Consider the following 20,351-nt stretch of genomic DNA (forward strand, 5'->3'; position numbering starts at 1 on the left):
TGCCTTGTTTGTGCAGCATTTCCATCCCGGAGCCAGGGAGTATTCCTGGCACGTTTTGTGACTGTTTACAGATTCCACAAGAGGTGATGTTTGGACACGGCCAGCATCTCCTGCAGGGATGGTTGGGTGCTGTAGCCTTTCCAGGCTGCAGCAAGCCCCTCACAGCACTGGAGAGCAAAGGGGAGAGAAGTATCTGATGTAGCTTCTCTATAGTTGAGGGTATTGCTCCACTGGGACCCTGTTTCTTGGTGAGGCTGCTGCAGCATTGAGCTTGATTCTGCAGGGAGGGATTGGGACTGCACAGCAGCCTGGCTGCTACCGGCCTGGCCTGGGTGTCTGTTTTTAACTGCTTGGGAGCACAAGCTGGCCAGACCAAGCTGCAGATAGCATATGAGGGGTTCAAAATGTGGGGGCCAGTATGAGTTAATGAGGCCAGGCTCACCTGGGGAGCGTGGCAGTTCCTTGCTCTCGTGGCATTGTTGTAAGCATGGTGGCAGTTGGTGGGTTTGTTCTACAGTTTTTGCAGCTGGACCTGGGCTTGTAGGACCATTCAAGTTGCTCAAAGGCAATGACCAGCAAACAGGGGTTGCTGTTGCACTGGCAGAAATTAACCTGGAAGCTCTAAGGGCAGCTGAGACATCCAGTTGCCAGAGGGTAAATGAGCTCATGAAAGAGAATGCTGAAAATCTCAATCCCCTGAAGAGGGCGGAAGGGGAGGAAGCAGGGGAGGTGCTCGGCCACCTGCACTGGGGCTGGCAGTGCCTTCAGTTCCAGCACCCAGCTTCTCTGTGCCCCAAAAAAAGTCCTGTTGCCTCACGGAAAGCTGCAGTCTGGGCAGCACCACAAGTTCTTGCAGAGCCGGTACCACTGTCCTGCCAGGTGAGCTTCTGGGCCAGTCTTTACAGCGGTAGATTGGGTGTTGCTTTCCCTCATTTACTTTCTTCCCTCCCAGCATCAGGGAACACCCATTGTTTATTTTTCTGAGTCATCTCCTTTTGCCCTCTCCACATACTTGCTTTGTTTTCAGCAATTTGTGGAAAAGGTGCACGGTGGCACCTCCCTGCCACCATTGATATGTTTTAGCTGTATTTTTGATTCCTCTGCCCCATTCAGTTTGCCTGTCCACTTTTGTGGGGGAAATGGCCTGGGGCAGGGCGTGTCCTGTCCTCTTTTGCAGCACCCTTGGGCAGGCTGTGAGTTACTGTCTCCCCAGGGCTGCTGTACTTCTCTGTCCAGGTGGCAATGCCATGCTCACTCTGCCTTTCTGACAGGTGGGAAGCTGACAGGGTTGGGAGTCCCAGCTGGAGAAGGAGGTCCCTGAACGTGACTGGATACACAGTTGCCCAGTGCTGCACTAGAGGAGGCTATGCTGGGTGAGACCCAGCAATGCTCACTGTCTGCAAGCTGGGAGACGTGGAGGGGCAGGAGGCCTGTGCTATGCCCCATCACGGGTGAGTGACAAGAGTGCATCAGGGTGAGGATTTATTGTAGCAGCCCTACAAGGCAGTGATGCAGCCAAGGTCCTGGGAGCTGGCACCCCGCTCTGCAGCTAATCACTAATGCATGGACGCAGGCGCTCTCCTGCTGTTGAAGGCTGAATATCACTGCTCCTCCCTCCTCCTCTGGAGTGGATTTCCCTGCAACAGCTGTCTGTCCGTGCTTGCCTGACGAAAATCCCTCCTCTGTCACTGTGGGTTGCACACCATGCAGCTCAATTTTTCCATGACCTTTGCTGTATTTCATTTCTTGCTGCTTTCTTCAACAACAGCAGCACAAACTCTCAAACCTTTCTAACTGCAGGGTTGCTCTGAAGGGTGACCATTCCTGGCCACTCACCCTTGGCTGTGCACAGGAGCTGCTCCCTGAGCTGTTCAGGGTTTTTGCAGCCTTGCTTGGAGGTGGTGATGAGCTGGCATTTCCATGCAGCCCCACACACCTCTCTGGAGTTTTTGTTGTTTGGAGGCTGTCAGCAACCTGCACGAGCAGAGGCCACGCTAGCCTGGAATGAGGGGCCTCCACAGTGTATGAACCAGTGCCAGAAGAGCTGCTCTAGCTGGTGTGGACGAGCTTCTCATCTAGCATAAACCAGTTATTTAATCATTGTCAGCTAAACTACCAGCAGCTAGCCTTGGCTTGAAACCAAGAGCATACATATACATCTCTTGGAAGGAGCACATCACCTCCCTGAGTGACAAAAAAGCCCCTGTCCTCTTCAGTAAACCCAGCTCTGGTACAACAATCTTGAGAGGGCGACGATCTGTACCCTGACCATCCCCACCATGGTGTGCACAGGTTCTGCCAGCCCTTGTCTCTCCAGCCATGCTAGCAAAAGTCTTGTTTTGAGAGCCGCTTGTTTGGTTTTAATTTTGTCTTGAATGTACAATTTGCTGTAGGGAAAGGGAAGGTAACACTTTCGCATGTCTTCCTTAGCACAGGTGTGGGGAAGGCTGGTGTGCCGGGCCTGCGCCGGCTCTCGGGAAATGGCGGTGCGGGAGGTGGGTGGCCTTCAGCAGGCCGGGATTCAGCAGGTGCTGTGACGTGGGGCCATCTCAAAACTAGAAATAACCTCCTCATGCAACATTGGGGTGTTGCAGCGAAGCGCTTGGCCATCAGTGCCCTACGAGAACCTGCTGTGATTACTGGTTCTGATTTAGGGAGAGAAACGTTTCACCTCATTCACTTGACGTGGCCTTGTTAGATGAAAGGTGTTTGCAGTGTGGTGTAGGAAATGCTGAAGAGTTGCTGAAGCTGACAAGGGAACCTTGCAGAAAAAGCAAAAAATACTATCATCTTCCCACTGCTCTCCTCAGACCAGTGAGATGGTGGCCATGGGAGCTTATTGCTTTCTTCTCAGCAGTGCTCGTGTGGGAAAGGTAGCATCTTGTCAGTGTTCCTCCAGACGTCTGCTCTCAGGCTGCTTTACCCTTTGTCCAGCTTGGCTTGTGACAGTGCATGCACCTCCTGGATGGGGTGTGTGGCACTTGTGAGGGAATGGAAAATTACCTCGTTGCTGCACTGTTTCTGGAGCAGTGTGGGAAGCCTTCACTCCCTCTCAGCTCCATTCATGCTTCTCAGACATACATGGTTTATAGCATAAATGGTTTCTTGAACTCAGCAGTGGTTTTGTGTAGATCCACTCTTTCTATAGCTGCCTGCAGGTCATTTAGGCTCTCTGAGGACAGCTAGCAGTTGTTAACCAGAGGAGATACCTGTCCTAGTTCTGTTGATGAAAGCCTCTGCTTAATCACAGTTTGTGTTCCTCTTTCAGCTATTAGCTTTTAATCAGGCACCAACCACTGCCATTGTCTAAGGGTATTAAGCACACACTGCGTGTGCCTCTGGGCTCCCACTGTTAGTACCGCATTCAGATCATGTGCTCACCAAATGATTTTGAGTACTGACTTTCAGTTTTTCCCGTCTATATGTCCTTGGTATGTAATGCTCCTGTCAGGGCTGCAAGAACGCAGATCGAAAAGTATCTTCTGCTTAATCAAGGCTCAGTTGTATGATTTTCCCATGCTGTTGCTCTGGTGAACATAGACACCAGTGGGCAATTTTGTCCAGCACTTTGGTGTCCCTTTCACCAGCACCACATCCCAGCAGGCACAGCTGGTCTCTCTGTTTCCTGGCTTGCAGGGTTTGCCTACTCTTTCTGTTGCAGCCTTGAACCTCATGACTGCATGGCCTGGTCTGAGCTGTCTGTGGCTTACATGGTGAAGTGCTCCTGGACACAAGCAGAAACATGACAAAATTCAAGACCTGATGGGGGACGCTGGGAGTGGACAGCCTATGGGGCTGAGCTCACGGTGACACAAGCTCTTCCTATCTAAGTATTTCTGCCTTCTGAGTGAGGTTTACAGGCAAGATTATGAGTTTCCCTTGCAATAGCTGAACTTCATGGCCCAGATCATTACCCTACAGCAATACCCTTCCAAACTTTCGGAAGACTTCACCTCACAATGTCACTGAGGAGAGATATCTCTCTGCCTTTTCTAGATGCCCTGTATGTTCACCGGTTAATGAAGGATTTATTTGGATTTTTTTCCTAAGAAATTAACCTTTCTGTTCACTTGAAAGGTTTTTAATAATTTATCACTTTAAGGACTAAAATTTGTCTTTCAGTTTGCTGAGGACCAAATAGCAGCCTACAGAAATGCTTCAGAATCCTTAGATGAGATACGAAGTATTTGTTAACTCTTACTTATAATTTCCTTAGTGAATTGTAAGCCTGGAGCATCCTCTAGAATGACTTGCATGACTGAAGCTCAGTAAGTTGGAGGTTTGGGTTTGATTGCAAGAACCTCATATGCCGTTTGCCATAATAGATAATCCTGAAGCCTAACCCAGATAATAGTCTTCTTTCTGAAGAGCTGGCTTGAGAGATGAGCAAAAGGCCTCTAGATGTCCTTCCTTCTCTCCTTGTTGCTTCCTGTTGTCTGAATAGTCCTTTGTCAGTTGACCAGCCCCATCTGCAGACCTATGGAGCAGGAGTTCAGCTGCTTGGCCAAAACATCACTGATATTTTGTAGAGTTTGTTAGAGAAGTCCTCAAGAGACTGAGTATTGAGTTCTATATATAAAAATAGGAAACAGATGGCACCAGTTTCAAAAGTTAAGGGGTTTTTAACTAGTCCAGTAACTAATGTTCTCATATACCTACAGAAATATTACAGTTTTATCTCTGCAAAGATCAAAAGAACAACTTTGAAGCACTTGCCAGGCACACGCAGCCATGCGTTTTAATAGATGACAGACCAAATGTATCCTTACAGTAATGGGACTGACTTGCTGATTTCAAATTCCCCCATGTATTCCGGCAGTGAATTAAGCCTAACGACTGCTCTGGTTTGGGGTTTTTTTTTTCTTTTGTTTTGATGGTTGGTTTTTTTTTTTTGATTACTACTACTGTGGACCCAGTATTGCTTCAAACATACTGCAGATACTAAGAAAAGTCCGCAAGTCTGGGGTCTGAGAGAGAGCCTAGTGGGGAAATGGTTTATGTGAAGAAGAAATAGGAAGCCTCAGGAGCTGCCCAGGTCTACTCAAGGGGCTAAGTCAGCATCTACCCTTTTGAGTCCCTCTGCTTATTCATGGTTGTCTGTTTTAAATTCCAAAAAGAGACAGGGAGAAGTAACACCATAACATGCCTGACTTTGGTACAACCTTAGTCTGTGCTGCAATGTGGTCACTTGGACAGGTTGTGTGCATTTGCCATTGAACATCACCACATGCGAGGGAACTGCGGCACTTTCTAGCAGCAAGTGGAAATGTTGTGTGCCAGCTACTGCAAAGTCAGAAAACCATCTTCTAATTGTACAGTTTATTCTGAAAGCTGTTTTTCAATTGTACAATTTATTCTGTGGGCAGAAGAAGCCATTTCTCCAGAGCAAGGGTAAGCCCTTTGGAGTCTGGGCTTTTTTAGAGTTACAGTTGAGCTAAAGCTTGCTCTTATGTGAGATGCTGAATTTTATTAGTTTGTCTGCAAAACAGCTGCTTCTGCTTCCCACAAAGACTGAACAGCAGTTTAAAGTCTGTTTCTCTCCTGTGCCTCACTGCTCTGCTTGTTAAGCCAAACCTCGTGCTACCAGTGGGGAAGGTGCTGTGAGCACCATTACTCTTAGCTACTTTTACCTCACTGCAACTTGACTTCGCAGGACACAGGCTTCTGTTTTGTTTGCCTGGTTTGTTTATGTGCATGGTGTTTTGCTTTTAAGGAGTATAACCTTTTTCTCAGCTTGATTGAAAAGCATATTTTTGGCAGTGGTGATGGAAATACAGAGCCTAGTTAAGAAACTGCCAGATTCGGTAACAGTACACTCCTTTAGTCCCCGTTAAAATGGCCTGGAGTTGCGTTTCAAGAAGGCCTATGCAAGAAGGTGGAAGTCAATGTCACCTCCAAAATCTGTGGTAGGGATATTTTCTCAAATTCAGTCTTATCTGTTAGACTTTACTATGTCTCCTAGAATAAAGAGAGAAAGACATAAAATGAGCTTTATTTCAGTAGGTATATCATCAGCAAGTCAGCAAGCAGATTTCTAATGTGTTTTCAGAATTGGACAACAGTCTTACCTCAGTGGCAACGCAGGCGAGACTCAGGCAGAATTTGGGATCCTGCTGCCCCTTTAGATAGGTAAAAATGTAACATTTAGTTCTCAGGTGTCCCGTATGCAGCTGGCACCTCATATCTGGAGGTCCTGGGGTCTGGATTCCACGGTTCCCGTTGGGCCTCTGGCTTTGCTTCTGGGGATGCTCAGAATGTCTCAACCCATCCCTGCCTACGTCCTGTGGTTAACCTCTCACTCTTATCTCCTCTGCCCACTTTTATCTGCAAGGCTTAATTCAGTTGCCAATCACTTGTCTCCTTCAGAAAATGTGTCCAGAAGAGAAGAAAGTAGCACCTCCTTCTGTATCTTTGTAGTAGGAGCGTTTACAGAGGTTTGATGAGCCCTCGGGTTCCAAAACAAAATCCTCTGCTGTGGGATGGAACAGGAAAATCTATACATATCCTGCTTATTGTAGGAAAACAAACAATTGCAGCAGCTTGTCTTGGTGATTTCCCCCTGCCACAGCCTCTCGGACAGAAGATGACAGCTTTCCAGAACCAGACAAAGCCAGTGGCTCTGCATGGAGAAGCAATCTTGTCCTGTTGCCCACCAAATGTGCAGGCCAGATTAAATGTACGTGCTTGCAGCAACCCAGCTCTCAGCTGCTTCCCCACTGGTGGGGCTGGGGCATGAGGCAGGGGTGTCTCATTTTCTCTGGTTTGTCCTGTCTTCTGGCTTTCTGCCTTAGAGGAGGGGCACGGAGCACAGAGGGGTGGATGCAAGCTGCCCTCTGGACAGATGGCCTTGCAGCACCTCAGTGCCTTCACTAACTGATTTCCTCTTTAAAATGCAGTAGGGATCCATCTAATTAGAGAGTAAGTGCACTGCTAAAGGCACAACTTTATCTACAAAGTTGTTCTCTTTAGTGCCAAAAATTATAGGGCAAAGCATGGGTCAAAGGGGCAGGAAAACCACTGGCTGAACTCTGGAGCGGGATGCGTGAAACTTTCAGGACAAAGCAGGGCAGCATGGAGGGGAGCTTCTCAACTCCCCATGCCTTGAGGGTAGCTGGGGTGAGGCCAGTTGCACAGCCTGGGATTTCCAAACACTTCTGCGTGCAGACGTGGTGGTGGTTGCACAAGACAGGCAGCGCTGAGGCCAGCAAAACCCCCATCTTGGCTTCCTCCCATGCTGGGGGTGTCCTTCACCTCTGTGATGGACAGAGCTTTGGACCCAGCAGCTTTTGCTCCTCTCAGGATGGCAGGGTCTGGCCTGAGTAAGGCTGATCCTCGAAAAGACAAGGAAAGATCTATCAGTAGTCACCATTTCTTTATTTATTTTCGGGTATTTCCTGGTTCTGGCGTCGTGTGGTGTTTACTGAAGACAACCAGCCAAGGTAAACCACCCAAATGAAAAATTGCAAGTGGAAAAGTTAGCTGCACAGCAAAGCTGGTCCCTTGCCTGCCAGTGCTTTAGTCATTTCAGATTAGGTGCTCGCTTGCCCTTCTCCCGTAGATAAGTCTTGTAAGGAACCACCCTGAGACAAACCTGCCCCAGCAGGCAGCCATCCACAGGGAGCTTAGCCTGGTCTGGAAAGGCTCTCTAACAAGAGGAGGGATTAACGTGACTGCTTGTTAAGTCTGGCAGCGTGTGTAGCCGTTGCTGTGCCAGCGGAGTTAGGGAAAGCAAACGGTGAGGGATTATTTTATGATTGGTGGCATTCCTGGAGTATAGGGGGTGTTCTTTTGGGGACTTTCTAGCAGGACTAAAAGGCTGAGTGGAGCACAAGGCAGTTCCTTCATGTCTGTTTTGACAGCAGGAGCCAAAATGGATGGAAACATTCCCTTCTGCCTTAATCCAGTTGCAGACCTGATTTACCCAAGTGAGTCAATGATATCAATGTTGTCCTGTTGCTCAGTGAGAAGTTATGAGCTCACAGTTTTTTGTCCAGCAAACCAGCTTGCCATCTCCTTGCTGAGTTTCCTGGGAAAGAGAAGGGGCCTGCCCAACCTGGAGACAGGTTTTCTCCACCTACAGAAACAGGAAACAAATCAAACTCATTTATAGGCTGTTTCATCATGACAAGCTGTGAGGAAAACTTATTTTACATAAAAGAATTAGACCTCTCCACAGCAGGAGAGAAGAATCCAGGCAGCCTTTGCCTTGTCTATCCCCCCTCCCATTGCTCTCTACGTTTTTGTTAGTGACTTCTGAAATATACTCTTAACTGGAAAGCTTTGCAGCCATCAGAGAGGATTCTATCAGATAGAAAACAGGGAGACGTCAGAGAGATGACTGAGAGACAGTCCTTTCAACAGAGGGTCATGCATCTCAGTATGCTTTGCTTGCTCTTTTTCTCCCAGATGTGAGCTGGGAACAAAAAAACAACCCCAGAGAAATAATGTACTCTGAAGGTCTGATTTTAAAGGAAATTTGTTGAAGCTGTTAATCATGGAACATACAGGAAAATAATTTAAAACAATGCAATAAAAAATAGCACATAAAAGAAGTACAAATGTAACATAATTTCTATAAATGGAAAAGAATCTTTATAGTGACTCTTGCGTAAGTTATTAGCTGAAAACAAACCAGGTGGACAGTTTATCGGGTAAGAGTTGTTAAACATTGGATGCTAAGACTCAAAGAAACAAAGATCTTCTTGTGTCCACTGGTGCAAATTTCATTGTGAGTTCAGCATTTGAGGAATATCACCTGAACTAATAAAAGGTAAGAAAATGCACCCAATTTTATGGTCTTTCCCACAGTAGAGCAAAAGCAAGGTAGATAAATTTTATTCCCCTGTGGTTATCTCTGAACCAACTTATTCTTCTCCTGTAGTTCCAGCTATTGAGATTAAAACTGACTGGTTTTACTGCCTTTTTGCAGATATTTCCTTTGATTCTGCTTCCTTCAATAAATCTTCTGTCTAAAAGCTGCAAACTACACAACAAATTTCTTGCAAGCATGAGTTACCATGCATCCTACACTTCTTACGGATCTACAAAAGTCTTTCTAGCATTACCACCACCCACTGTTGTGACATTTGTGTAAGTTTTCTACTTGCTTTCAAGTGAAGAGATTGAAGTTTGGGTTTTTTTTTTTTTTCTATTACTCCGTGCTTGCAATCAACGATTGCACTGGGGTTTTGGTCTCTGCTGGAGATCTGAAGTCCTGCTAACAGGTCTGCAGGGTTGACAACATCACCATTGGACTAATGGGATCCCCTACTATGGGAAGTTCCTGTAGATGCTGCAATAAATACAAATAGGAGTCTTGCACCACAAGCACAAGAGTTACATGGTCCATTCTGAATCTATCATTACTAAGATTGTACTGCTACACTCAAGAAAGTTTTTAGAAGAGCAAGAAATGCAATCTGAGGACAATTTAGAAGGACTGATTAAAATAACTGAGTGTGTACTTGAAAATCAGCTTGGGATGTCTGTTTTCAATCATGTTCAAATCTGCAAAGTCACAGAATGGTCAGATATTGGAAATATCTAATTATTTGAAGGTGTTTTGGTGGCTCTGTCAGAGTCAACACACACTTTTCAAATACTTACTGATACCATTTTATGGTCAGGATTTCAATTCTTAGTAATTTTTTTTCTTTTTTCACACTGGTGTTTACAACTCTGCTCTATTGAGGTTTCTAACAAGTCGGTTTAAAAAATTATACACTTGCAAAAGAACACTGTAGAAATAATCCCTTCAAGAAGCTCATAAAAATGTAGTTTCTCCAGTGCAAAAAGCCTAAGAAGTAGCTCATTAGATGTTTTTTTTTTTCCTCTGTCTTCAAAATGTGGAGCTTTGATAGGCCATGAATCAAGAAAAGTACTTGCACTGAAGAAAGAGCTTCTGAGGTCTGGAATAACTGAAAACAAAGATTTTGAATGGTGTGGTTTTCTCTTTCTAAAGTGCGCTGTCATGTCTGTAATATTTGATGGCATCAGATACAGAGGGAGGCAGCAGCTGAATGCAAAGCCTGAACTACCTGTGCAAAATATATCCTGGCGTTGTCTTTTTTGGAACAAATTCAACAATCTTGATATTTTTATGGCATATGATAATGATCTGATTCATTTCCTGCTCAGATTCTTGCCCAACTGTTAAACTTGGGGTTTTTTTTTGTATGACAAGCTGTTAAATATGTATCTCTGCATCCCTGGCATGGTGTTTTCCATCTCTGTACAGGAAACAAACTCTAGTTGGTTCTGCAGTGACTTGGTCCCATTCCCAGGAATGTTTCCCTTCCATTAAAAAAAAAAGAAAAAAGGAAAAAAAAACAAAAAAGAAGAAAGCACTTTTTTTCAGTGTATTAGACAGACCTAGGCATGAGATGTATCCATGCATTTGTCTCAATGAGGCAAGACAAGGTTTGTTGGACCTTTACTATACTGAAGTGCATTCACATGCATGTCCCTTTGCTCAGCCTCTCTTGAAGGCATTTTTCTCAGAGTTAGGCGAAGCTGATTTTCCTCCTTGGTGGAAATTCCAGTGTTGACATGTCAAACCCTAACTTCCTCACAACAGCCTGCTTGGAATGGCTTGCACCCAGCTTGCACCCGGTGGGCTGTGACAGAGCATTTTGTCTCCCAGTGAGCTGAAACGATGATCCAACAATGGGCATAAGAGGTCTCATTTCTCTGTCTTCAAACCCTTGTAGTGCAGCTTGTCTTGTAGAACCTCAGCCCTGGGGTATCTGTAGCAGCCCTGATGGCCAGGGACGCACCGGGGGAATAGTGCTCTGCCTGGGGAGGTTTGGTGCCTCCTTAGGGGCCAGAGATGAAGGTGGTTGTGGCTCATCTGGAAAGCTGCAAAATCCTTGTTTTGAAATAGGCATGGCAAATCATTTTCTTGAAAACTAGTAATATCTTTTCTGGCATCCTGGGACGCATCAAGAAGAGTGTGGCGATCAGGTCAAGGGAGGTTCTACTCCCCTTCTACTCTGCCGTGGTGAGGCCTCATTTGGAGTCCTGTGTCCAGTTCTGGGCTCCCCAGCTCAAGAGGGACAGGGAACTTCTGGAGATAATCCAGCACAGGGCCACCAAGATGATCAGGGGACTGACTGAAGCACCTTCCTTATGAGGAAAGGCTGCGGCAACTGGGGCTGTTTAGTCTGGAGAAGAGGAGACTGAGGGGGTATCTTATTAATATTTACAAGTATATAAACAGTGGATGTCAGGAGGTTGGGACATCCCTTTTTTCTATGGTATCTAGCAGCAGGACAAGGGGTAATGGGGTGAAGCTGGAACACAAAAGCTTCCATTTAAACATAAGTTCCATTTACTGTGAGGGTGAGGGAGCAGTGGAACAGGCTGCCCAGAGGAGTTGTGGAGTCTCCTTCCTTGGAGGTCTTCAAGACCCACCTGGACACGTTCCTATGCAACCTGATCTAGGTGAGCCTGCTTCTGCAGGGGGGTTGGACCAGATGATCTCTAAAGTTCCCTCCCAATTGCTACCATTCTGTGATTCTATGATTTGCTCTTGTCCTATCACTCATGAACAGAAAATCCTAACATTCCAGTCAGAAACAAATTGTTTTCATCCCATCTAAAGGACAAAGAAAGAAAAAAACTGCCTTGTCCAGCTTGGCTCACATGCAGACTGCTTTCTGTTGATGCAGTTTCCTTGGCAGTCAAAAACTCATCAGGACTATTTTGGCAGAAATGAGGTCTTCTCTCTTGTTGAGTCATGCTGATGCAACTGTTCTAGAAAACTAAAACTTTCCATATTATTAGAACGCACTTTGTTGTCTTAGCCTCTCTCCTAGTTGCTCCTTTGCTAAGGCGACAGATCAGTGTCTTGTTATTCTGACCGGATGCTTTCAGAAAGGATATGATAAAGAAACTCCACAATTCTGCTTCCTTGGCGGAGGCAGTCTGGAAAGCTGGCTGTTGAACAAGTAACCATTGACACAGCATTACCATGCTCTGCCACAACAGCAGGGCAAGGATATTCCAGAAGAAAAATAAAGGAAATCTGCTGCTCGTATTTAAACTTTCAGTCTGAAGGTCTAACCAGAGGATCGAGCAGCTGGCAGGGTAGGTCTGATATGGAACACGACAAAGCTAAAATTGTTTATTTTTCATTATAATGTTCTGTTTTGTTGTAGTTTGAAGATGAATACCCAAAGCCCTGCAAGTCGGATTAAAGCACAGGCACCAGCAGTGCATGCCAAGGCTCTGCTTCCAGGACTGTGAAAGGATGCCAAGATACTCTGCTTTCAATTACTTGAGTATTATACCTCCTGCTCCAAAGACTGCAAGCACAGATTTGACTGCTTTGCCTCACCATCCATTTCCAGGGGAGCTTGGGAGAAGAGTGCTCTGGTCTCAGCCTGGCTGCACTGCTGCGGCTGAGCTGATGCCCTGGTGCACTGTGGTTATCAGGGGTAAGTAGCAGGAGGCACTTTTGTGCTGCTTGCATAGATTTGGAAGGTGCTTCTGCTCACGTTGCAGGCTGGCCAATGGATTTGTGAGCTCCCTCCTTCTGCTTTGTCTTTGAGGTGGAGGTCTGGGGCAGGGTGTTGCCTGAGTTGAGCCCCTTCTGCACTGCTCACTTGTCCTTTGTCAGCAGAAAAGCAAAAAGCAGCTCTGAATGTGGATGGTGACTTAAAGGAGGAAAGAGACGAAGCGTGGAGACAGGCTGCAGGGTCCTCTGCTGTGGGAATGGGAAGTTCTTTAGAGAGTGCAACATGACCAGATACTGCAGGAGAGGGACAAGTTGGTGTCTCTGCCTGACAGAGGGGAGATGGATGCAGGGCTCTAGGAACTGGAGTCTGAGCCTAAAGCCATATTTCCTGAGTAACACAACCCAGAGGCAGAAAGAGGAAGCAGTTGGGACACAGCAGTGCAATAATCCTCATAACTCTGATGACAGACTGACTGAGCACCAGTGTTGCCATTTGGTTTGTGGTTTCAATCAACAAATCATATCCCTGTGGGGTTCTGTCCCAAAACAATATATTTCTGTTTCTACATATAATTTGGTCAGTATTCATCAAATACAGTCTTCTCCCACCCCATTGCTGGTCACTGCGCTGCTTGTCCTTCTGCCAGTGGAGGCAAAGCAGGGACCCAGCACTGAGCCATGGGAGGCAGAGATGCCAAGCAGGCTGTAGTGGGGAGTCAGGGAAGAGCTGTCTGAGGGAAATGTGTGCTTCTTGTGCTGCTGTTGGATAAACATGAACGTGTACAGCAGGATATCTTTAAAAATGATGACCACAGCTCTGTCTCTGTCTATCTGCTGGTAAAGCCTCATGTGGCGTCAGTTACAAAAGCACAACCTTGCAGATCTGTGTTCTTCTGCTGGGAAAAAGTAATTTACTAACATGGGTGGAGGCATGGGCTTTTTTAAAAACACTATAAAAGAGGAAGGATAATCACAGCTTAAACTTGAAGGAGGAAAAAAAGCACTCACGAGGTGCAATTTTGTTCAATGCTAAACATGTGGTTACTTTGGAGAAAAAGCAGATGAATGGCATTCTCACCTGAAAAAAATACCAGCTTTCTCCTGCTTTAGACTCCTTGATTTCATAAGAGGATGTTTTGAGTCTAGGCTGCATCTTGGTGCAGCTTGGTTTGGAGGCTGATGCTCTGGGAGGTAGGTAGCTGGTACATTGTCTGTATGTGTGGAGCAGCTTGTGGAGTGGACTTTCCTGACTCTGAATAACCTGAAAAATCCTGATAGTTTAACCTGGTATGAGAGAGGGAAGTTGTGCTGCTTGTAGACTTTTTTTCCCTATTGATGGAAACAAGCAGAAGGCCCACTCTGATTTCTTGTGGTTTTAAGCAGCTTGCTAAAGTAAACTGCTTAGTTTGAGAACGGTGGCGAGTTGGGCAGTGTTGCTCCAGTCTTGTCTTTCTGAGAGAAACCAGAAACGGGCCCAGTTTAGAGGTGTGATGAGAGTGGGCTGAACCTAGGTGTTAGGAGAAAGTTGGTACTTCTGAAAAAAATAGCTGGTGCCTACCTTGAGTTTCCACAAATGTGTGGTGGTGAAGCGGTGGCAAATAGAAAAGCATGCCAATGAAGTACTCGGCCTCACGTAGTCGACTTCTCCAAAAGTTCTTCATAAATTTATTTATCAAGGAGTTGCAATTCTGATGACAAAAACCCTATAGGAATGAATCTCATCAAACTCAGAATTAACATTTGAAAATGTTTTGCAAACTGACAGCCTTCCCTGTTGAAGAACAAGAATGATTCCAGCTGAGAGCTGCCAGAGGGAAGAGGTAGCTTTGGAGAAGTTGATGACATCCCTTCACTGAAAGACCATTTCCCCATTTCCTTTCCTTGTTGTGTCCCACAGCTGCTCTGTCTCTGTTTTAAAATATTGTTATGCTTATCATCTGTAGCAGACAGAAAAGACAAGAATCTGTCAGTCTTTAAATTCCTCTTTTGAAAAGTGCTGAGTTCTTAACCTAATATGCAATACTACTTTCAGTGCAGTGGGACTGAGGGTTACCATGGGACTCACTCAGGCTTCTGCCTGGGCTTTGCCACCCTTGAACACACAGACGCTGCTGCTGGCCCTCTGACACGTAGCTGGTGGCAGGAGTGAGTCTGTCTGCTCTCAGGCAGGTAGCTCTCAGTGTAGGTGGGCAACAGATCATGAACAGTTTCTGTGCACAGCAAAAAAAAAATGGAAACTGCAGCAGGAAAGTTTCGTGTTTGATCTGAATGGATTTCCCTTTCAGAGCTGGTAGGAAGACTCTCTACCCCTTTGTTCTGTTCAGTCAGGTTAAAACTAATATCATCAAACCTTGCCTCTCAAAAGTGCCTTGGATGTTTACAGAGGGATACTTCCTTTCAAACTACATCTTTTTCAAACAGAATATCACTCCCATTCTTATGCATTTTGTATTTGTGGATAGCATATGACTGCAGTGTCCTAGGAAACAAAATTATACTAATGTTTCTCTGGTACTCTCTTTGACTCAACAGTTTCAATCCAACATTTGTATCAATATAATATGCACATTAATCTATATATTGATATTTTACAGAACCTACACAAGTATCCTGGTGCATGATGGTTGCTGGCTGGGATTAAACCATGACAACAACAAAAGGATGTGGCTGAGATGTTCTGTTGCTCACTACAGTTAACATCCCCTCAGTGCATACCAAAAAATAAGTATCAATAGCAGAGATACAGGGAGGTGAATGCAATTTTGCCAAGGAGCTATTTCTGCACTTAATGCTGGAGGAAGTGATTGTGAAAGAATGACTTACGCAAAATAGTTGCATCAGCTTTCCCGATGATGGGTGATGACTGACAAAAGGACAGAGATCTTTCACTGAATTTCAGCTCGCAAAGAAGAGAGCGCAAACATGAATGCTGCTCATTTTTGTGTCCCTGGTCAGAAGCAGCAATAAAAGTAGTTGAAATGTGAGCTTGAAGGCAGTGTCATGCATGCTGGATAATGCTGAGCTCTTCAGGAGCCGTAGTTTCCTTAAGGGAGCAGGCAATAAAGAGAAGCCGTGCAAACCAGTATGATTTGCTGATTGAGTAGTTAAGAGGACGTTTGGAAACTCTCAATGTAAAATTTTGTTTGAGGAGCACGGACTAAAATATTTTCTCATTCTAGGACTGCCATCGTGTCAAATCTGCCAAAGGGTTTCCAGCTTTTGGTCTACTTGCAGGTATGAGGTAACTACTTGGATCCCAGCACACGAGCACACTGAAACATAGCATGCAGTACGCAAGGTAAGTATTTACTCTCTGCATATTTAGGACTTGGGGATACTGTCTGTCTGCAGTACTGAAGCTGTTTACAGCAGCTCATAAGCTTTATTAAGTGACTTATTTTCTGGTGTTGCCAATGGTGAAATGTTCTTTGGCACTCCTGGTAGGAAACACAACCCTTCTGTAAATTAAAATCAGTATTATTCTAATTATATCCAGTTTATCAGGTGACAGTAACATCCAGTTGCTGTCTATTACCACTGCTAATTTACAGAAAAAGGTGATAGACTTGTTTGGTTTCATATCAGCTCGTTCTGCCTTTCCAGTAAAGAATGTGAATTGCTTATATAGCGTGTCAAAGGGTGTGCCACATAGCTCTGCTTTTTAGAAGCCTTGAGATGGTGACACTCCCATGTGGGGGGACCCTGAAATCTCTTCTGGGAAAATTTGCGGTGACAGAAGCCACAGCACACTCAAAGGGCTGAGAGGGCCATCACACTCTGTTTGGGCTGCTGCCTCGCAGGTAGCCATACTAGATGGATGGGCTAACATGAAGGCTGTGAGCATTTAGAACCACAAAATCATTTAGCTTGGAAAAGACCCTTAAGATTATTGAGTCCAACCCTTAACCTAAAACTACCAAGCCCACTGCTAGACCACGTCCCTAATAAATATCTCCATGGATGATCACTCTACCACCTTCCTGGGCAGCCTGTTCCAATGTTTAACAACTCTTTCAGTGAGGAAGTTTTTCCTAATATCCAATCTAAACCTCCAAGGTGCAATTTGAGCCCATTTCTTCTTGTCCTATCACTTGTTACTTGGGAGAGGAGACCAGCATCCATCTTTCTACAACCTCTTTTTGGGTACTTGTAGAGAGCAATAGAGTCTTCTGCAGGCTAAACAATGCCAGTTCCCTCAGCTGCTCCTCCTAAGATTTGTTCTCCAGAGCTTTTAACAGCTTTGTTGCCCATCCCTGGACATGCCTCAATGTCTTTCTTGTAGTGAGGAGCCCAAAACGGAACACAACCACTTCCTTGGTGCTGCTGGCCATGCTAGTTCCAATACAGGCTAGGATATCATTGGCCATCTAGGCACAGTGCTGGCTCATGGTCAGCTGGCTGTCAATTAACAGGTGCAGGTCCTTTTCCACTGGACAGGTTTCCAGACACTCTTCCTCAGGCCTGTAACATTGCCTGGACTTGTAGTGGCCTCAGTGCAAGACACAGCACTTGGCCTTGTTAAATCTCACACAATTGGCCGCAGCCCATCAATCAGGCTGTCCAGATCTCTCTGAAGAGCCTTCCTGCCCTAAGGAGATCAACACTCCCACTCAACTTGGTGTCATCTGTAAACTTACTGAGGGTACGCTTGATCCCCCTCACCCAGATCACAGATGATCATGGAATACCATGCTAGCAAGGCTGAGCAGCTTAAGTAGGAGAAGAAGATTGATGTTTTAAGAAAGAGGATAACTCTTAAAAGGTAAAATTTGAATCTGAAATTACTAATAAAATTGCATAGGTTTTCAATTGTTTTTAGTTGCTGTTCAAAACCAGAAGTTGACACTATCTTATCTCCTTTAGTTTCATACAGGAAAATGTTCAACCAAACAAAACACAAATCAAGAACTACACACACCTGGCAAGTGTGGGCCATCTACATGGTCTTAGCTGCAAACCTCTCTGAAGAGCAAGCGCTGAAGCAGGCTTGTCCTTCATGTGATGCCACTCAGCTTTGCAACTGCTCTTCCATGGGCTTGGACTTTATTCCCCGGGGACTCACAGCCAAAATCACAACATTGGACCTGTCCCACAACAGGATAACGCACATCCAATCCCAGGATCTGCAGCGGGCTGTGAACCTGAGAGCCCTGCTGCTGCAGTCCAACAAAATCAGCTTGATAGATGAGGATGCGTTTCGCTGCCTCGGGAAATTGCAGCTCTTGGACTTATCAAATAACAGCTTGGCTCACTTGTCCCCTGCATGGTTCAGACACCTTTTTTCGCTCCAGCATCTCCATCTTCAAGGGAACTCTTACAGAGACTTGGGGGAAGGCTCTGTCTTTTCTAGCCTGAGGAACCTGAGCTCTCTCCACCTGGGCAACCCAGGGTTCTCCACAATAAGGCAAGGGAACTTTGAGGGCATTGAGCTTCTTGACAAGCTGTGGATTGACGGTGGCAATCTCAGTCAGTATGAGCCGGGAAGTTTGAAATCAATTAAGAAGATAAATCACATGATCATAAACCTAAAAAATACTACTGTGTTCTCAGCAATTGTCAGAGACCTTGTGCACTCTGTTGTTTGGTTAGAAGTGAGAGAAATCAAATTAGAAATTGAAAAAAAAAGCTTGGTGCAAAACTCTATACTTCCTTTCAGGATACAAAAACTTACATTTAGAGATGCTTTGTTCACAGATCAATATATTAGCCGAATATTAGGATTATTGAAGGAAATAACATCTTTGCAAGACTTAGAGGCGATTGATTGTGTGCTTGAGGGGAAAGGAGCATGGGATATTAGAGAAATTGAAAGAAGTGGGAAAAGCTTCGTGGAAACAGTGTCAATAACAAATGTAATGATTCAGAATTTTCATTTGTTTTTTGACCTGGATGGTATTGAGTCGCAAATCAGAAAACTGAAAAGTCTTACCATTGTGAGCTCTAGAGTTTTCATGGTACCATGCAAACTTGCAAAACACTTTTCATCACTTCTGTATTTGGACTTTCACAATAATTTGCTTGTAAATAATCGCTTAAATGAGACACTCTGTGAAAAATCTTGGCCTTCATTGCAAACTCTAAATCTAAGTCAAAACTCTCTAAAATCTCTGAAAGAGACTGCAAATTCTGTAGCTCGTCTACGCAAACTGATTAATCTTGACATTAGCCAAAATAATTTTGGTGAGATTCCAGATGTCTGTGAATGGCCAAAAAACCTGAAACATTTAAATCTCTCCAGCACTCAAATTCCTAAGCTAACGACTTGCATTCCCACAACTCTGGAAGTGCTGGACGTCAGCGCTAACAACCTGAAGGAGTTTGGACTGCAGCTCCCATTTCTCAAAGTGTTGTACCTGGCAAAAAACCAGTTGAAGACCTTGCCTGGGGCTGCACCCATCCCTAACTTGGTGGCCTTGTCAGTGAGGAGAAACAAGCTGAACAGCTTCTCCAGAGAAGAGTTTGAGTCCTTCAGGCAAATGGAGCTGCTGGATGCCAGTGACAATAACTTCATCTGCTCCTGTGAGTTCCTCTCCTTCATCCACCACCAGGCCAGGATCGCCCAGGTGCTGGTGGGGTGGCCAGACAAGTACATCTGCGACTCTCCCTTGGCCGTGAGAGGGGCGCAGGTTGGGGCCGTGCACCTCTCCCTGATGGAGTGCCACAGGTCCCTCGTGGTGGTGTTGATCTGCGCCCTGGTGTTCCTGGCCATCCTGGTCCTCGTGGCTATTGGATACAAGTACCATGCGGTCTGGTACCTGAGGATGACGTGGGCATGGCTGCGCGCCAAGAGGAAGCCCAAGCGAGCCCCCCCAAAGGACGTCTGCTATGACGCCTTTGTCTCCTACAGCGAGAACGACTCCGATTGGGTGGAAAACATCATGGTGCGGGAGCTGGAGCAGGCCTGCCCCCCGTTTCGGCTCTGCCTGCACAAGCGGGACTTTGTGCCAGGGAAGTGGATCATGGACAACATCATTGACTCCATGGAGAAGAGCCACAAGACGCTCTTTGTGCTGTCCGAGCACTTTGTGCAGAGCGAGTGGTGCAAATATGAGCTGGACTTCTCCCACTTCCGCCTCTTTGATGAGAACAATGACGCAGCGATTCTTGTCCTCCTGGAGCCCATCCAGAGCCAAGCGATTCCCAAGAGGTTCTGCAAGCTGAGGAAGATCATGAACACCAAGACATACCTGGAGTGGCCTCCCGGTGAACAGCAGCAAAGGATGTTTTGGGAAAACCTAAAAGAAGCCTTGAGGTCATAGAAGAAGTTGGCATCCTACATTTCAATGATATTTCCACAGAAGATATATGTCAGTGTTTCTTCCTGATAAGAAATTTTTCTTTCTTATTTTTCTGCCTAAGGGGAACCTGCTTTGTTGTGTACAGATCTAAGTCTCATCTTACAAAATGAGAAAGACCCACTTTAAACTTTCCAGTGGTTTTATACTCTGATCTTTAAAAATCCCTGCTGCAAACTCTGATAATCTGAAGCCATGTTGGACTTTTCTACCCTTGTTTAGCTGAATCTAGGTTATTACCAGGCCTTTGCCTCTGGTTACCACATCCCAAACAACTTCCTAACAATGCCATTGTCATTTACAGATTAAAATAAAAGCCAAGTGCTTCAATACTACTCCATGTCTGTTGTTCTTTGGTTTATTTTCTGTGCTGTCATACTCATCAGGGTAATTAAAATTAAATTATGACAAATACCTCACGACTTGCACTGAAATAAGCCCTCTGAAGCCCCACCATTGCTGTGCTACACAGAAAAAAAAAACCAACCAAAAGACAGTATTTTATATATACCTCCACTCACAAGTCTGTTATTCTGGCTAGTTACACCAGAGTCCATACCACCAGATGGGAGTTTACTGAATATCTGTGAAGGAAGCAT

The 20,351-nt window shown here is 45.4% G+C and overlaps 1 protein-coding gene across 3 annotated transcripts; it reads left to right on the top strand.

Moving 5' to 3' along the window:
* The first annotated feature begins 1,389 nt into the window (after positions 1 to 1,389).
* On the top strand, positions 1,390 to 20,087 carry LOC104562761 (toll-like receptor 2 type-1). Of its 3 annotated transcripts, none has more exons than XM_061993871.1 (4): positions 12,358 to 12,437; positions 15,052 to 15,539; positions 15,637 to 15,755; positions 17,321 to 20,087. In XM_061993871.1, exon 4 carries the CDS (start codon positions 17,335 to 17,337, stop codon positions 19,714 to 19,716), a length of 2,382 nt encoding a protein of 793 aa, XP_061849855.1. In that variant the 5' UTR covers positions 12,358 to 12,437; positions 15,052 to 15,539; positions 15,637 to 15,755; positions 17,321 to 17,334; the 3' UTR covers positions 19,717 to 20,087. The 3 variants fall into 3 exon arrangements, with proteins under 3 accessions (XP_061849857.1, XP_061849855.1, XP_061849856.1); XM_061993872.1 differs by having other exon boundaries at positions 15,052 to 15,437; XM_061993873.1 differs by lacking the exons at positions 12,358 to 12,437; positions 15,052 to 15,539 and adding an exon at positions 1,390 to 1,451.
* The last annotated feature ends 264 nt before the right edge of the window (positions 20,088 to 20,351 follow it).

The sequence above is a fragment of the Colius striatus genome, chromosome 3 (assembly GCF_028858725.1).
Source record: "Colius striatus isolate bColStr4 chromosome 3, bColStr4.1.hap1, whole genome shotgun sequence".
NCBI classification, from domain to species: domain Eukaryota; kingdom Metazoa; phylum Chordata; class Aves; order Coliiformes; family Coliidae; genus Colius; species Colius striatus.

Coding starts and splice junctions, on each gene's coding strand:
- LOC104562761 (XM_061993873.1), top strand. CDS start 17,335: ATGTTCAACCAAACAAAACACAAATCAAGAACTACACACACCTGGCAA.